General features: G+C 43.3%; 1 protein-coding gene across 4 annotated transcripts in view; it reads left to right on the plus strand.

The window, feature by feature from the left end:
* The first annotated feature begins 378 nt into the window (after positions 1 to 378).
* LOC136784673 (methyl-CpG-binding domain protein 5/6 homolog sba-like) overlaps positions 379 to 15558 on the plus strand; it is a 77568-nt gene continuing 62388 nt past the window's right edge. For all 4 annotated transcript variants that reach the window (XM_066745518.1, XM_066745520.1, XM_066745517.1 and 1 more), the window contains exons 1-2: positions 379 to 475; positions 12084 to 12207. In XM_066745518.1, the coding sequence (XP_066601615.1) occupies positions 450 to 475; positions 12084 to 12207 (150 nt within the window). In that variant the 5' untranslated portion in view covers positions 379 to 449. The remainder of the gene's footprint in view (positions 476 to 12083; positions 12208 to 15558) is intronic.

Below are 15558 nucleotides of genomic sequence, written 5' to 3' on the forward strand. Positions count from 1 at the left end.
AAGTATGCAATATTTCCCACAAGATCATCACTGGCGAATAATTAAAATTTATCGAGTTTAAAGCACGGTGAGAATAGACTTGGAATCTCTTATTTATCGCAGCTGGCACCTGCCATGTCAACGTTTTCCTATCACCTACATGCATATATATATATATATATATATATATATAAGCACTGGTATGTTTTTTATTAAAAGCACGATGAGTCGACGTTTAATCAAGCTCGAAAGACAATTGGCGCAAAAATCTTTTCGCTCCATAAAGCAATCTGGCTTCGTGGCTCTCGTCTCTTTTCTCCCTTTGTATCAACACAAGCCTCTCTTCCTTCTCTTTTCCACCACGTTTAATTCTATTCTCTTGGTTTGTTGCAGGTAAGGCATTGCAGTATATACGTTGGTTGAAGGAGCGTGACAGTCGTAACGCGCGGCGCGCGCATTGCAGTTACTCAATGATTGTTTATACGGACGGAGAAAGGTAATCGAGTAATTGCACAGAGCGGTCGTCGAAGAGGAAATTGGTCGTTTTAGCTGTCTCGGGCTGTCGCTCCATAGAAAAGTGTACGAGGTGAATTTCATCAGGGGAATTCTCATGAATTCAATCATGTATCATAAAAACCAGGGACTAATCGTGTTTATCCTTTACGAAATAATAATCTGTAATTTACAATGAGGCGTGTGGAACGATGAACGAGGAGCACTTTTGTTCTACGACGAGCTTTAATTTGTGATCGATGTATACATATATATATATATATATATATATACTCTAATAGTAGTTGTGACGCTTCATTCGACGAAGCCAATTCAATTACACGATTGTCATGCATGAGGAAAGTAATGACTGTTTTACGATGGGAAGGGTCGACTCAACGGTATATCGGAGTAAAATAATAGGAAATGAAAATTGCGTGTGTCAGTATATATATATATATATAGCACACTCGATTAGGTGCAAACGTTAGGCGTTAGGTGGCCACACGTCAGCGCTTGCTTGGTGGTGATGTCGCGCCGCGCGTCGGATCGGATACTTTAATTTCTCTCCTATCCTATTCCATCGGACGTATGTAGGAACAACATGCTATATATATATATATATATATATATGTATATAGAGAGTATAGGCAGGCAGATAGGGGAAGGGGTACGTTTCCTGTCTATTTTAATTGGGTTATTAACGGGTGCGAGCGTTTCCTGTCTCCTGTGACAAACACAGGCAGCTGCCATCTCGTCAACACTATTTGCCACTGCCGGAAACCAATCTGTTCCGTTTGTCTTTCTTTCGATCTCGTTCTCGCTCGTGCCATAAATATGCATCGCGCTACTTAAAATTACCTGGTGCATACATCGCGAGGCAAAAATATAGCCGTTGCCATCTGTCGAGTCGATCGTCCAGCGAGTGTCACGCGCGAGGACCCAATTATTCCCACTCCTCCCAACTACATTCCTTTCAAACTCGCTTCGATCCATCAATAATTGATTGCTTATCGATATCAATCACTCATTTTATTATATCTATCGCTCGTAAATTATCGATAATGATCTGTTGAAACTGCTTCATCTTCCCTCTTAACATCTTTATAACTTCGCAGTTTGTACAAGTTTCTTTTTGATGGATTTTTTTTTTTCGTCAAACAGGTAGAGGTTTTTAATGTTTTTGTAGCTTTCGACGATCATCGTGCACACAGTTGCTGCAATAACGAAAGACTTGGAAGGTCTTTTTTTTCTCGTACAGTGTTAGTATGTACGCGGTTGTACAGAGCGGCTGGTAAATCCTATAGAGAAGGAATAAGAAACAATCGGGTTTCTGTTGGCCTATTACATTGGTCCGCATGAATATGGAAAAGACGGCCCCGGCCCACATCGGACACATCTCACCACGCAGCCATCCATCCGTTCGCGTCTGACTCGTTCATCCGCTCGTATAGCAACGTATAGCCTCAAGTATACATATATAAGATACGTAATCCAGTGGACGGCCAAGCAAATCATGTTTATTCAGGACCGTGTCCATAGTAATAGAGAGCTTTATTGTGCTCCTCTCCTATACACCCATATGTATATACCCATATACGTATGGCAAAGGAATCGTTTCTTTATTGAAAAAGGGAAAAAATCTGCTTAATCTCAGGGTCAAAATTGATTGGCATTTTCCACATAGCTTATTTTGCAAGTAATGCATTTGCGCGTGAGCAATAAAGTTACAGGACTGCCATAAATTTATCGGAAATGGCAATTAAGTTCTTTTTATAGTCTAATTAATTGAAAGTGGCGGTTGTGGTGCAGGAGGCAAGCGCGCGCGAGGGGGATCTCGAGCGTGTTGGTCGACGACTAAGGTGAGGAGGAGGAGGAGGGGGGGGGGGGGGGGAAGGCTCTAGTAGATTTTCGTAGCGTGATGCGAGGCTGACCGAAATTGCGCACACCGGTGTTTAGGCCAGTCTTCTCGGTGGTGCAACGTGATAGCAACCTATTATGGTATATAGGCGCGTTTACGAATGCCGCGAATAATGAATATTCATGAAGGTCCGTGCATATTTACGAGCGGCTGTTCAGCAGGATCCACAGCAACTTTACAACGTTTCGGTCAGTCGTCGCCGCCGCACTACAAAGGTTCGATATCTCGCCACCTAGAACTCGATATAAACTATACCCTGCACATAAACCCTAATAAACCTCGCTTTATATTCCCCCTCCCCTATACACTTACTAATTTTTATTACCACAACTTATTACGCTCCACTCTCAAGACCTAAAATTCAATCTACTCGTTCGGCTCTCGCACGATCAATTAACGGCCTCCGATGAGATTAAAGAGAAGAAAAAATGCGGAACGCGCTTGATGTACTCGTTAAAGAGTCGAGTCGATGGAGTCTGCGAGATCCTTATCGACTCGATGCTTATAAAGCGCAAACGCGCAATATATTTTCCTCAGCTCCTTTCACAGTTTTACACGATAATCGCGATCTTTCTTCTTATTACGCTCCTCGCTCGATACTTTTCCACACAGCGCGCGCTGCGGCGTAAAATTAAAGCCGACTCGTCGTCGTCGTTGATAGGCTGGTTCTTTTTGGGAAGGCCTTGCACTTCCTTTCGAACAATACACGCTTTAGAGATAAGTGCCAGCGATAAGCTTTTGCGCGTGATTGGCACAGCATGCAAGAGCGATCTCGAAATTTGCAAACAAATAACGATGTATAAGCGTTTTACGCCTGGCGTGTGTATATACGGTGTACACCGCCGCGTTCACCGCTCACGTGCAATGCAGAATGCATGCGGCCACGGCTCGATAAGCCACAGCCGTGCGCGGCCTCTTATCATCTATCACTCTTAATTTACCAACAATTAGCTTTTTTGACAGGATCGCAAGTTTGCGCGATACGCCACGATAATGGCCAATAATTATACTTTCAAATGATTCATCTCAATCGGATCACCGTAAGATGCAGCTACTCTTTTCCCGGAGATTCGCTGTAGGTACTCGTGATGGAATATGTTACGAATCTCTTCTTTCCCCTTCCGCAATTCTCCCGTAAATTACACGTTCTTTTCGTATATAATCCGAACAGATAAAACTGTCGGCAAGTGCAATGAGCAGTGCGCGCGGTGTTGGATCGTGTAGATTTACGTGCAACCAGTCAGTCGCAACGCGTATTGCGAGATTTGCCGAATGATGTCACATACGAGTCGCCCCTTCCATAATTTGCTGTATATACAGACACGAATATATATATATATATATATATATATATATTAATTATATTAGCTGTATCGAAGAGGCTACAACGTGAAAGATCCACGCAGCCAGTTTATATAAATTTTTGGGAAAATTCAATCCTACAGCATCCCCTCCCCCCTCCCTCTCTAATATATCTCTATTATGATTTTACGATGATCCATATCCGAGTACCTCGATCGTTCATTTGTGTTTCCATTCTCGGACGGTTTGCCAGATACATATTTGGTTTGATCTATAAAATCGCTCAATCTGGCATATTAATGAAAGGGAATATTGAATAACAATAGTACAATAATACAGTGGATACATAGGAGGAGTATTTGGCCGGAGATAAATCATCGAATCGATATAGATTTTGGGCTGGATAATTTTCCATATCGAAGCTTCTAATATTGCGATAAAATGTATGGCTGCTGCGACCAAATAATGGACGCAGTGTTAAAACATTTTGAAATCCGGCTATGGATGCCAGGCGGCGGAAGTTTTCAATGCAGCTATTATAACGATGTTGCGCAAAATGGGCTATAATCCGGCAACGTCTATGACGTATGCGGATCGTGAATCACAGTTAGTCAGTGCTTAATGGAAATTTCGTTTTATGCTACAGCGGGGGTTAGTTATGATACGGTCGATTCTGATAAGCTGCTCATTCGAGAACAGGTTTTCGTTCGTTGTTCGCGTACACGAGTGGAGCGGTGAAAAGGGGCAGGGGGAGGGGGGAGGGGGAGGGGGAGAGAAAAGCAGAGTTACCGGAGCGCTTCGCTATACCTATACATATATATATGTATATACTACTCTGCTTTATCGCGCCGTTTAATTTATCGTTCAGCAAGCTGGGTTATCGAGCTTCCAGCAACAATTTGCCGGCCCATCGTTTCCTGTTAATCGAAATGTAGTCGTCATTGCATTTGACAACGCTTAACAGTACGCGTTATACTGATCGCATGCACATACCGATGATAAGAGAAAGAAACATTTACGAATCTCTGATATATAGCTGCATTTTTATCGTCTTTTCTATATATATATATATGTATATATATATGATATATTAGGTTCATGCCTTTTATCAATTTCGTTGTTAGCAAACACGCAGCTAATATATATGTATACAGGTGTCATAGAGGGATATATGATGATTCGTTCGCGCTGCAGAGTTTCCAAAATAGGCTGATTTCTGGTCGAATACTCCGTGGAGGTCGCCAAAGTGCTTTCCCGGATTAAATGAAAGCACCGCTTTGTATATCGGCAGCTTCTTTTTTGCCCGCTGAAATTCCCAGCACGCAAGCGGATTTTATTCTTCGTATGATTTAAAGGGGATTGTGTAAAATCACGTGCATTTGTGAAAAGGGAAATAATGGGAAAAGGTTGGGAGCACTTAGTGGCGCCTTCGTGTCCAATTGAAACTGGCCGGAATGGATAGCGAAATGCAAGCAAGAAGCCGTAATACGACGTCGACTCGCTCGTGAGTAGTTAACCCCGATTAAGCGGTGCCGCTGGCGCCTGCGCTCTTCAATCCCGTTAAATAATAAATCAATAATTCCTGCTAATATAATACAAAGACGCCATCTCGGCTAGCGTCTACCTAGATTTTCGGATGCGTGCGAGTAATCGCTCCAGTCGAAATTTGCAATTGGCCAATCCACCAATATATATATATATATGTATATACGCGCGTTAGGTGTGTGTGTGTGTGTGTGTGCTTTGCCCTTTGCGATATCTTGCCCTTGCCCAGCGTCCGCCATCTGCTCCCCCCTCCCCCTCCCCCCGAGCGTCTTCTCTTCTTCCTCCTCCTCCACCGATAATTATAGGACCTTGTACACTCGACGTAATCGTCCAGTTCCGAAACACTGCGAGATTAAACCCAGCTTCCCCCCCCCCCCTCCCTTCAACTACCTTGTAATAATTATACTAAATTAGAGCAAACTCTGGCGCTCTTGAATTCTTTTCCTCTATACTCGACACTTTCTGCCAAACGGTAGAAGAAACTCACCGACATCTTAATTGTCGCGTAATTATGGCCATTATGACAAATTTCTTCTCGCCTCATTTGTTATTTCTCGGAAATCTGCTGCTACAACCCTCGCAATTCTTTCTTCCTAGGGCGCATTAAGCACGTTGTTATTTACAGTGCGTGATTGATGTAAACGGTACAAGCGATATGTGTATTATTTAAATCGGTGGAATTTAATGATTCAAGAGGGTCGTACGTTATATATATACATAGTATAGTTTAGTAAACTAGAACATGTTAATTAAATCTATTATACTTGCATTTTCGTTAATGCTGATAAATTATGCGCATAATCTGTCGAGTGTTGTAGAGTGCTCCACGAGAGCAGATATAGTTTACGTCTGGTGCGGTGTGCGATGGATTGAAGTTTCTCGACGCTCGCGTCTGAGGGGTGAGGGTTTTACGTAAAGCACCTGGGACCAAAATCGTAAACTTGCACCTAAGCCTTGTTTATTATCTGCTCGTAAAAAGAACTCGCTTTCTCATTTGAAAAATACCCTTTCTCATCCGTAAATATTAAATTCCTTTCTCAGTACATTATTAAAGCGATTCTTAAGAATTTAAAGCTCTGTAAATGTGAATTCTCAATTACAAGTAGCAGCAGCAGCAGCGGAGCAACAGCAATTTCACGAGGTCAAGTGCTTAACGAGGAGTAGAATGAACATTTGACAGTACACTCTCTCTCTCTCTCTCTCTCTCTCTCTCTCTCTCTCTCTCTCTGGGCAAAAGCTACGTTTATCTGGCATCGTTAGGAGGATTTATGGAAATGGTCTTTCGTAGAACGGGGATGGACAAACTTGCGATGAATCTGCATATAGCAGCGAGTTGCAATAGTAGTTTTGCACGGTCTCGCATGGTTCGAGGTAAACAACGACTGCAATTTGCGGTCGCGGTCCGATCGGTTTGCGTGATCGATCGTTAACATGCCCACCAACCAACCAGCCCACCACTCTCGTGCCATTTGTGCCAGCTTGTCGCCAAATAATCTTCAGGACGTCCTACCTTTTTCGTCTATCCATCCGTCAATCATGCACCGCTAACAAGAGAGGTACACCACCGGTATACAATGCTGTGGGAAAAGCAAGCAAAACTTTTCACTATTATTGCTACATCGCGAGCATCTCTATATATCTCGCATAATATATATTACCCATCCTGCGCAGCAATACACACACGCGAGATACGTATCTCGTTGAATTTTTTCACCAGGATCGAAAAAATCTCTAATTTCTCCAATCTATTCTTTTCGACGAAAACGCGCTTCGATCAAACTATTTCCTATTTCACGGACACAGATCCACGCGCGCGCGGTGCTAACATTTTCCTGTAAAATAACATAAATGAACAAACGTTGGGAGTTTCGGTCTCGATGTTTATCGATAGCACATACATTTGTAGAAATTTAATTAAAAAAACAAAATCAAGTGAGAGAAGAGTGGAGAGGGAGGGGTGGAATCAATATTTGAAAACCTACTGGCGTATCGGTTATTACGTCTGCATTGATCGTTTTTAATTTTCGAGCTTACACGAACGGGGGGTGACCGGACGTGTAGTAGACCGACCGCGCGGCCATTCGAGGGTCCAGTACGTATGTACTAGTATATATAGAGTAGCAGAGAACATTATATATAACTTCTTGCAACGGAAGCATTGTAACGCGGATTATTGCATAATTTGGATTTTGCAAAAGCAGCTTGGCAAGAATCAGTCAAAGTCCGGCACGCAGAGAAATGGCCTTGTAATAACATAAATATGCAAATTGGAGGCCCCCCATACATGTATAGATATATCTACTAGTGGTCTCGGTCTGTTCTGCTCGAAGCCATTGATCCGGAAATATCGTTTATATGGCGAAAAGCTGTTCGGACGTACGCGAGATTTTTGCGATTGGTTGCAGCAATAACGTAGTTTCGATATTACTGGCTTTCGTCCGGACTGCGCGACGATTACCAAGAACCGCCGCGCGCGCAAACTGTATGTTACGATGTCGGCTAAATCACTGCAATCTGCCAAGCTGCGATTCGACTTGGGAAATATGGTGTGGTATGGGAGAGCGGCAAAGCGGAGAGCGAGGAGGCAGGCTGGCGCGGCGCTGGTCGTATAGTAATAGTGCGCGTTGCTCTGCCTCTCTGCTAACTCGCATGCAGAAAAGTGCACAACAACGGGGAAACAAGTTGTTCGTGATCGAGCGTCGTTAGCGTTTCACTTTTCGCGGTTGAAAATTATTCACCGATAATATCGGATCGTCCCACCGCTGCGCCGCAGCGTCGCGGAAAAACCTTTCTTTTAACATTCAGGGTATGTAATGGATATATCGAAACTGATCGGACACGAACGACCCACGTTATTCCCTCGATCATCATCGATCTCTAAGTTTTTCCTTCTATCCTGTATTTCAAAAGGTTCCACACCACCTTATTCTATCTATCGTTTATTCATTTTCAATTTTACCTTTGCAACGTTATTTCTGTATATGTGTATATATGCACGTTCCAACGTTTCTTTACTTCGACTTGAAAATATTTACAAACGCGTTGGACGATGTTAATTTACGAATTAACCATATTTCGTCAAGATTGTCGACCTAACCGTACCTATCATGTACGTTACTAACGCGAATTGAGAAATTTGTCAGCTCGAACAAGGCCGACACACATGTATTATTTGCATATAAATACATACCACTTGATGCGATCATAATTATCATTCGTTCCAGCGCGCGACGATTCACGAGTTGGTTTATTATGAAGCAGCAGGCGCTGTCGTATTCTGACCCCTGCTTATCGCGATAATTCATAATTGATTTCATATTTCATAATGCGTAACAGTAATTGCCAGGGAAGCATCGAGGATATGCTGCATTTTATAGTTAATCCAGTCACTCGATCCAACTTACATCGACTACATTATAACTGTCATAAATTTATCTTCCATCGGTAATTATCGGGCTTACGAGGCAATTAAAAATGTAAGTGAGCCCAAACTTACTGCCGAATCGATCATCCAATTGATCGTATAACCACACGAGTTTACAAAAAAAATCTTGGTGACTCTTCCTAACGGTTATTTCCACTGTATATTTCCCTTGCGTTCTATAATCGTCAATAAGGGTTTTTCATTTTATCAACCTTCTTATGTTTAATCACTTGCACACTTGGTAATAGTTGTTTAAGGAATTAAGACAAATAAAATTATTAACACCAATTTTGAGGTATAAGCTCAAGGCGGCTTGCTCGTACATACGCCATAAACCCTATAGGCTCCTGATACGTGATATTTATTTCGTTATATTACACGAATGTTTGTTGTACTATTAACTGTGAACTCTGCGAAGAAACTGCAAAACTGCACGCTTTCTGCTCTTACACTTTATCTTATAACGTACGTATAGTGGACGGACCATGGAGAGATCCATCCACCTTGGGCCATGTATCGCGCTTCGAAGGTTTTGTTAGGAGCCGCCAATCAGTCGCATAGGTGCGCTATAGCCACATACATTGTATTATAGAGGTTCACAAGAGCATATAGCTATACAAGTCGCTGTACTTTCAGCAGAAAGATTAAATTTCCCAATATAGTGAGTTAGCATTGATTTCAAATACACTATAAAGAGTCATATTGAAACTAATTTATTTCTTTCGGGTTACGAAACACTTATTTCTATTAAGAGAGTACAAGTGGACCAAAACTGTCCTTTTCCCCTCGTCGACTCTTGAACGTATGAATTTTCTGAAAATCGAACAAAATGATGAAATAAGATAGTAATTTTTCATGGATTCAAGGTCGTGTCTAAAATTGTCAAAAAATGAATCCATTGAGGAACGAAGAGGGAGGTGGTCGAGCAGCGAGCGGAACGTTTATTGCAAAATTTTCTGTTCGGCGTCTGGAAAATTTATGAAAGGAATTAGGTTAAATTGAAAATACTTCTCGTAAACGAGATATTACAAGATTCTCTGCTGTTGGCTGCAATAATGGAATAAACGCCGGAGCGTCCCAAAGCAAAGCTCATTATAGTCCATGCAGCAGAAGTACATTTCTAGTTGCGGAGGAAGCAGCAGTGTGCAGGCAGGAGGAGCAGGAGAGTAAAGCAGACACACAAGGCTATTTCTCTCTCGTTCCTTACGTATATACGTACGTATGTCGGTCGGAGCTTATAGGAACGTGACTGTTGTAATACTGTCACGCTTTGTTAGTTGTACGCGTGCAGTCGGCAGGTTCACTTAAAGGATTAACATTAATAACAACGCTTAGGTATACCTGTTTATCTCTCCTAAGATACACAGAGTCGATATGCGTTGTGTTTACGTTCTGCCTTTACTCTGCGCACGATACACCGTTTCTTTCCCTCTCCCATTTGTCTACTATTACAACGCTATATACATGTATATAGAACTAAACTTCCTAGACATGTAAACAGCATTTTCATTAATTTCATTATAATTTCAAATGTATACTTTTCCCCCATTTATTCCTTAACATTGTATGCGAGCTAGATTAAGCGCTCCTCCTATCGTGTATCATTATAGCAATATAGACAATGTAAGATGAAAATTGAATTCCATCAGAGGTGATTAATGCGCGCGTAATAAATCCGTTATTATTATCTACATTTTGACATTATATCTGCCAACTTTATACTTGGGCGCATTATTGCGTCCAGCACTATAAACGACAATAGGGGTGATATTCTCGACTCGCGGGTTGCTTCGTTAATTAATTTAATTACGTTCTCAAGGATTATATCGGAGCGCGTTCCTTTCTGCTGTGTCCGCGAAAGCTTTGTAATACTGAGTTTAATATCGCCGGTTGCCTATATATCCACCTACCTGCTTGTCATAGTATTGCGCTAATTACCCTTACAATGCTCTCGCAGCTTTACCTAGCGAATCCATTAACGATTATTTCTGACAAACTGTGCGACTCGCAATTAGTCAAAGGAACACAATTCGGTGGGAGAGAGGAAGCTCCAAGCTACGAAAGAGCGTAAGTTATGGCTAAGCTATATACATACACATATATATATATATATATGCAACTGCAGGCAGGTGTGCCGATATTTTTCTTCTCTTGGAGAACAGGAGACAAGATTGTGCATCATGAGAAAAGGGGGGGGGGGGGTGGGGGTAGGAGAAGAATTATACTCGCACGAGAGCGCAAAAGCAGTGAAAATTCTTTAACTCCGCAACTAAGTATATGACACGTCTCTTTTCCACCACGCAAGTATTAATAAATTCACCTCTTTGACTCGACTAGTTCCATAATCAAGAGACAAGGTACTGCCTCTACGTCAACTAAATATTATATATATTCGAGGCATTACTTGATAAGTTTAACCGCCCTAACCTCAAAATAAGTTTCACCAGTTTCATTTGATCAATCATAAATTGGCAACACTCCTCTTGTGTCCCCCCTTCTAAAATTTGTAAAATCACACTTTATTTCACATATGCGCATATATACGTTTTCACGCTCATAAATCACTGTCTTTCTCAATGCAGTTCGCGTATAATGAATCACATACGAAGCTATATATATACAAATTGTGCAGTTTGTCGAAGGAATCGTAAGCTGTGCACGTCGAGCAGCAATGTTGCGTCGAGAGATAATTAGCATATGGAGTTTGAGGGAAAGAGGTAACTTGGCTTTTCCTCTTGGAGAGTCCGTGCATGCCGGTTGAAAGTGCAGAGTAGCAGAGACTACAGTAGGGTAGAGAGAGAGAGAGAGAGAGAGAGAGAGAGAGAGAGAGAGTACGACGCGGCACGGGGCCGAGAGTCATAATGCGCCAGAACGAAGCGCCGCCTGAGGTTATTAGTCGAGGAAGCATGAGCCAAGTACCTCGAAACAAAGTCTCCCTGTCTCTCCACTGGCTAATCAATATACAAGCAGCAACGACGAGCCCTGTCCCTGTACCGCTGCTTCGCGACTCGACTTTGCTCCGCCTAAATCCTATACCTAACCTTACCTACTGCTCCTTGATCCTACTCGTTGGCCGCAACGCGTTTTCAGCCTCTGGCAAACGAGAACCCGAGCCTAAAGCTCCTCGATATCTCTTGGTCCCGCTACGACTGCACCCGATACACCGTTCCTTTCGCTCGATTCAAACGCTTCCTCCTCCTGATAAACCCTCGACGCAGCTTTGTATATACGTTATATCCTTGGAGCAACTCTGCTAATCCTCGCGGCTCATCCTACCCTCTCGTATATATTTATCACCGTATCACTTTCACCGCTCAGTCCCATGCGATGTATATATAAACTGTTCATTGTCCTATATATACGTTTACTTTGAATAAACTGGAAAAATTCTAACGTTTCTTTTTCATTATCTCTTTCCAGTCCAAGTAGTACAGCGCTGGGCTCGCTGGATCAGCTAAAGGAGTACCTGACGACGGCGGGAACCTGCAAATGCGGGCTCGATTGCCCGCTCAGACCTGAACAGGTCTTCAGCTTCGACCCCAAGGTACGTGAGTTTCCTACAACTTTATTACTCGCCTTCTCCTTTCTGATTTCGAAATTGAACGCTCCGAGGGTCAATCGTCCGTATATAGGAAGAACTTTATCGAACGGTTGGAAAAAGTTTCAGGGCTCTGTGTGTGTGTGTGTGTCTTCTGCGTGTAATCGAACGTGATTAGCTGGCAAAAACCGATTAGGAGCTTACACGGTCTAAAGTGTGTGAGAAGGAGGGGGAGGGATTCTCTCTTGATAGAAACAGCGTTTTATCTGGCTGAAATGGTAGAAATGGGAGGAGGAGGAGGGGGGGGGGGAGGTTGTAAGCGTCTAGTAGCAAAGAAATTGCAATGGTTAGGAAGAGGGGGGTGGGGGGGGGGGGATAACGGGGAATCGAAGGATTCTCTAGGCAAACCGTATAGCGTTCTTGCAATCCGGTGGGAGAAATCTATCCAGGTAATGTTTGCTCGTTTAACGAGTCAATAGTCACTCTCGCCCGCCTGGGACTTGGCCAGCGGCCTGATGCTGGGAATGAACGCTCGCTACGTGCAAAGCACACAAACTACTTCCTACCCGCACGTGCAGATAATTATGAGATAAATGACACGCGAATATTTTCTGTAATCACCCTCACCCCTCGCTGCCTTTCCGTGTAATACATACCTACGTCAATTACTACACCTAACTATCGGACCTCTTCCCACTAATTATTTCAGGCTTAATTGAAACGAGCCAAATACGCCACGAAACTATTTCAATTTAATTGCGAAAATTATTTGCTCCGGACAATTTTACACGAAGCGTGCATAAGATACGATGAACTATACGCGTATAGGTGTATTGGGTGGTTTTCGTCGATGCACTTCCTTAAGAGTATATATATATATATATATATATATATAGAGCTATGCGATAATGGAGAATGCACATGTAGATTAGGAATAAGCACGCGGCACACGAGTCTCGAATAGACGTGTCTCGGTGCGTTATTTCGAGTAGCGCAGCTGTAGATAGAGAGAGACACAAGCCTCATCCGTATATACAATTTAGTAAGGTACGTTTCGTCGTGTGTCTCACACGTACATATACATAGACACGAGGAGGAGAGCAGAGAGTGCAGGAGCGCGGTGAAAGTTCTCGCATAAGACAACCTGTTATAACTACTAGTCGCACTCGCCCCCCTTTTACGTTACTAGAGACTCGCATTACCTCGTACTCAGCCGCTAGGCAAAGTTCTCCTGCGCGTACAAGCACCGTTTATTTATTTATCGTCCATTCGTAATTGCCTGACGCGCGCGCGCGAGCGCGTCTTGCTTATACGCTATATGGCAGCTCACTCGTCGTGACTACCGGGATGAAATCAGCGCTCTGCATCTCTGCGAGTCTCTCCAAACCACATCAACTGTTTGTGTGTGTGCGCACGCTTGCACCTTTATACATGCAAACGCGCCTATATTAAGAAATATCCATCCTATTCAAGCGCAATTCCGCGCGTCGACGTCTCGACACGAAACAATTTAAAACCCCTATATATTTATATATATATATACCCTCTTTTAGATGGATTCTCACTCAAATATCACATTTCCGCCTCTTGTAATTGCTGCATTAAACGGACCGTCGTGGAGCGATCAATTTATAAACGAGCGAGACGATATCGAACTCGGCAAATAAAATCCCGTTAATTCGCGCCTCTCGTGTACACGTGACGATATATCGCAGGAAAACACGCAATTAGCGAACTATGCATTTATGATCATTTCGTATATATGTACGTCAAGCTCGTCTCGAACTTTTAATCGAGACGTCGATGTAATTAAGAAGCGAGAAACGCTTCGTTTATCTCGATTTCTATATATATATATGTATAAATTCCCGATAAACACGGCTCAAGATTTTAATAGCATCATCGCGCGCGCCTACTATATTTGGAGTAGGCTTGCTCGTATCGTGTCGAAGGGGAAAAATTATTGTCCCCTTTGCCACACAGGGAAGCATTTAATATGAACGAGGGAGGAATAATATTGTCATTGCCGCAATGATGGAAGAGTCAGTTGCTGCTCTCTCTCTCTCTCTCTCTCTCTCTCTCTCTTTTCTTTCTCTTTAAACGAGTGGACAAAATAATGGGACGAACACACGGTGTACGCGTCGAGAATGTTTTTTTCTACCATTTTTGTCACGTACGTTTTACACTGTTTATCCTCGGCTGGAGCATTTATGGCTGACGATCGTGCAACGAGGATATTAGGATTAGAGGGACGAGTAGGATATGAGGAGGAGGGGGGGGGGGGGGGAGGGGAAGGATTTGGCGGGTGCAGGACATTTCCTCGTGCAAATGAGATGTAGAGGAAGCGTATGGTGTGATGTACGGGCTGGCTGGCTAGGAGAGGAGAGGAGAGGAGGAGAGAGACGTTGACCAGAAGCAGACGTTCGTCAGTTTTGCTTAATTATTCCGCTGGCATGCGACGATATACGCGGAAAACGTATAATTAGCCGTGCACCTGCTTGCTAACTATTCACTCCGAGCCCTCGTACCGCGTACGTATCTACCTACCACCACCACTACACCGAAGCAACCTCGTATGTGCGTCCGATGCGTTAATACGTTGCCTAATTAAACTTTATCGCCCTCCCTCGATCAACGGCAATTCGTAGACAAGCTAATTTCAAGTCGATCGACGTACAAATAATTAATAACAATTTACATGCGCTTATATACACATATGTATGTTATACATTACACGCATATCCCTGCAATCTTATACACCCATCGCAACATTATTAACGACGTACCAGCGTACCTATCGTGTTTATTTATCAGCAAAAACTTGCTTACCGATACATTTATCAGTTATACGAATGCGTCGTTGATTCGATGATCGTCTAGTTCGATTTAAATGGGCGAGAGAACGGGACGGAGAAAGGTCAGAGGTCAGCAAGGACAAACGAATGTGCGATGCGTTTTGGCCAGGTTCGTGCATGGGAATGGAGAGCTTGCTGGTGGATCGTTGCACGTATCGTAAGTGTCGAGCCACGCATACACGGACAGATATAGCCGTGCACGCGTTTCTGCAGCAACGGGAATTTGCCGGAATTGTCTCCAAGGAGAAGCAGGAGGGAGGGAGGGAGGGGGGGGGGGGAAGGAAGGGTATGGTACGCGCGCGATATGGGTGAGTGAAATCGGCACAAGGTGGAAAGGTCCTGGAGAGAGGCGAGCGAGAGTGCCGTGTGCTCTTCCCGGTTGAATTCAGTCTCCTCGAGTTGTGCTCCTACTCGGAATACGACGACGACGACGCGCTACGATACTGCGATAGAGGATTATTATGGTAATAGGGCAGGCAACATCATTCATTCGCTTCTCTCT

The sequence above is a fragment of the Prorops nasuta genome, unplaced genomic scaffold (assembly GCF_024137725.1).
Source record: "Prorops nasuta isolate Cenicafe-Biocafe unplaced genomic scaffold, Cenicafe_Pnas_1.2 PNAS00063, whole genome shotgun sequence".
NCBI lineage: Eukaryota > Metazoa > Arthropoda > Insecta > Hymenoptera > Bethylidae > Prorops > Prorops nasuta.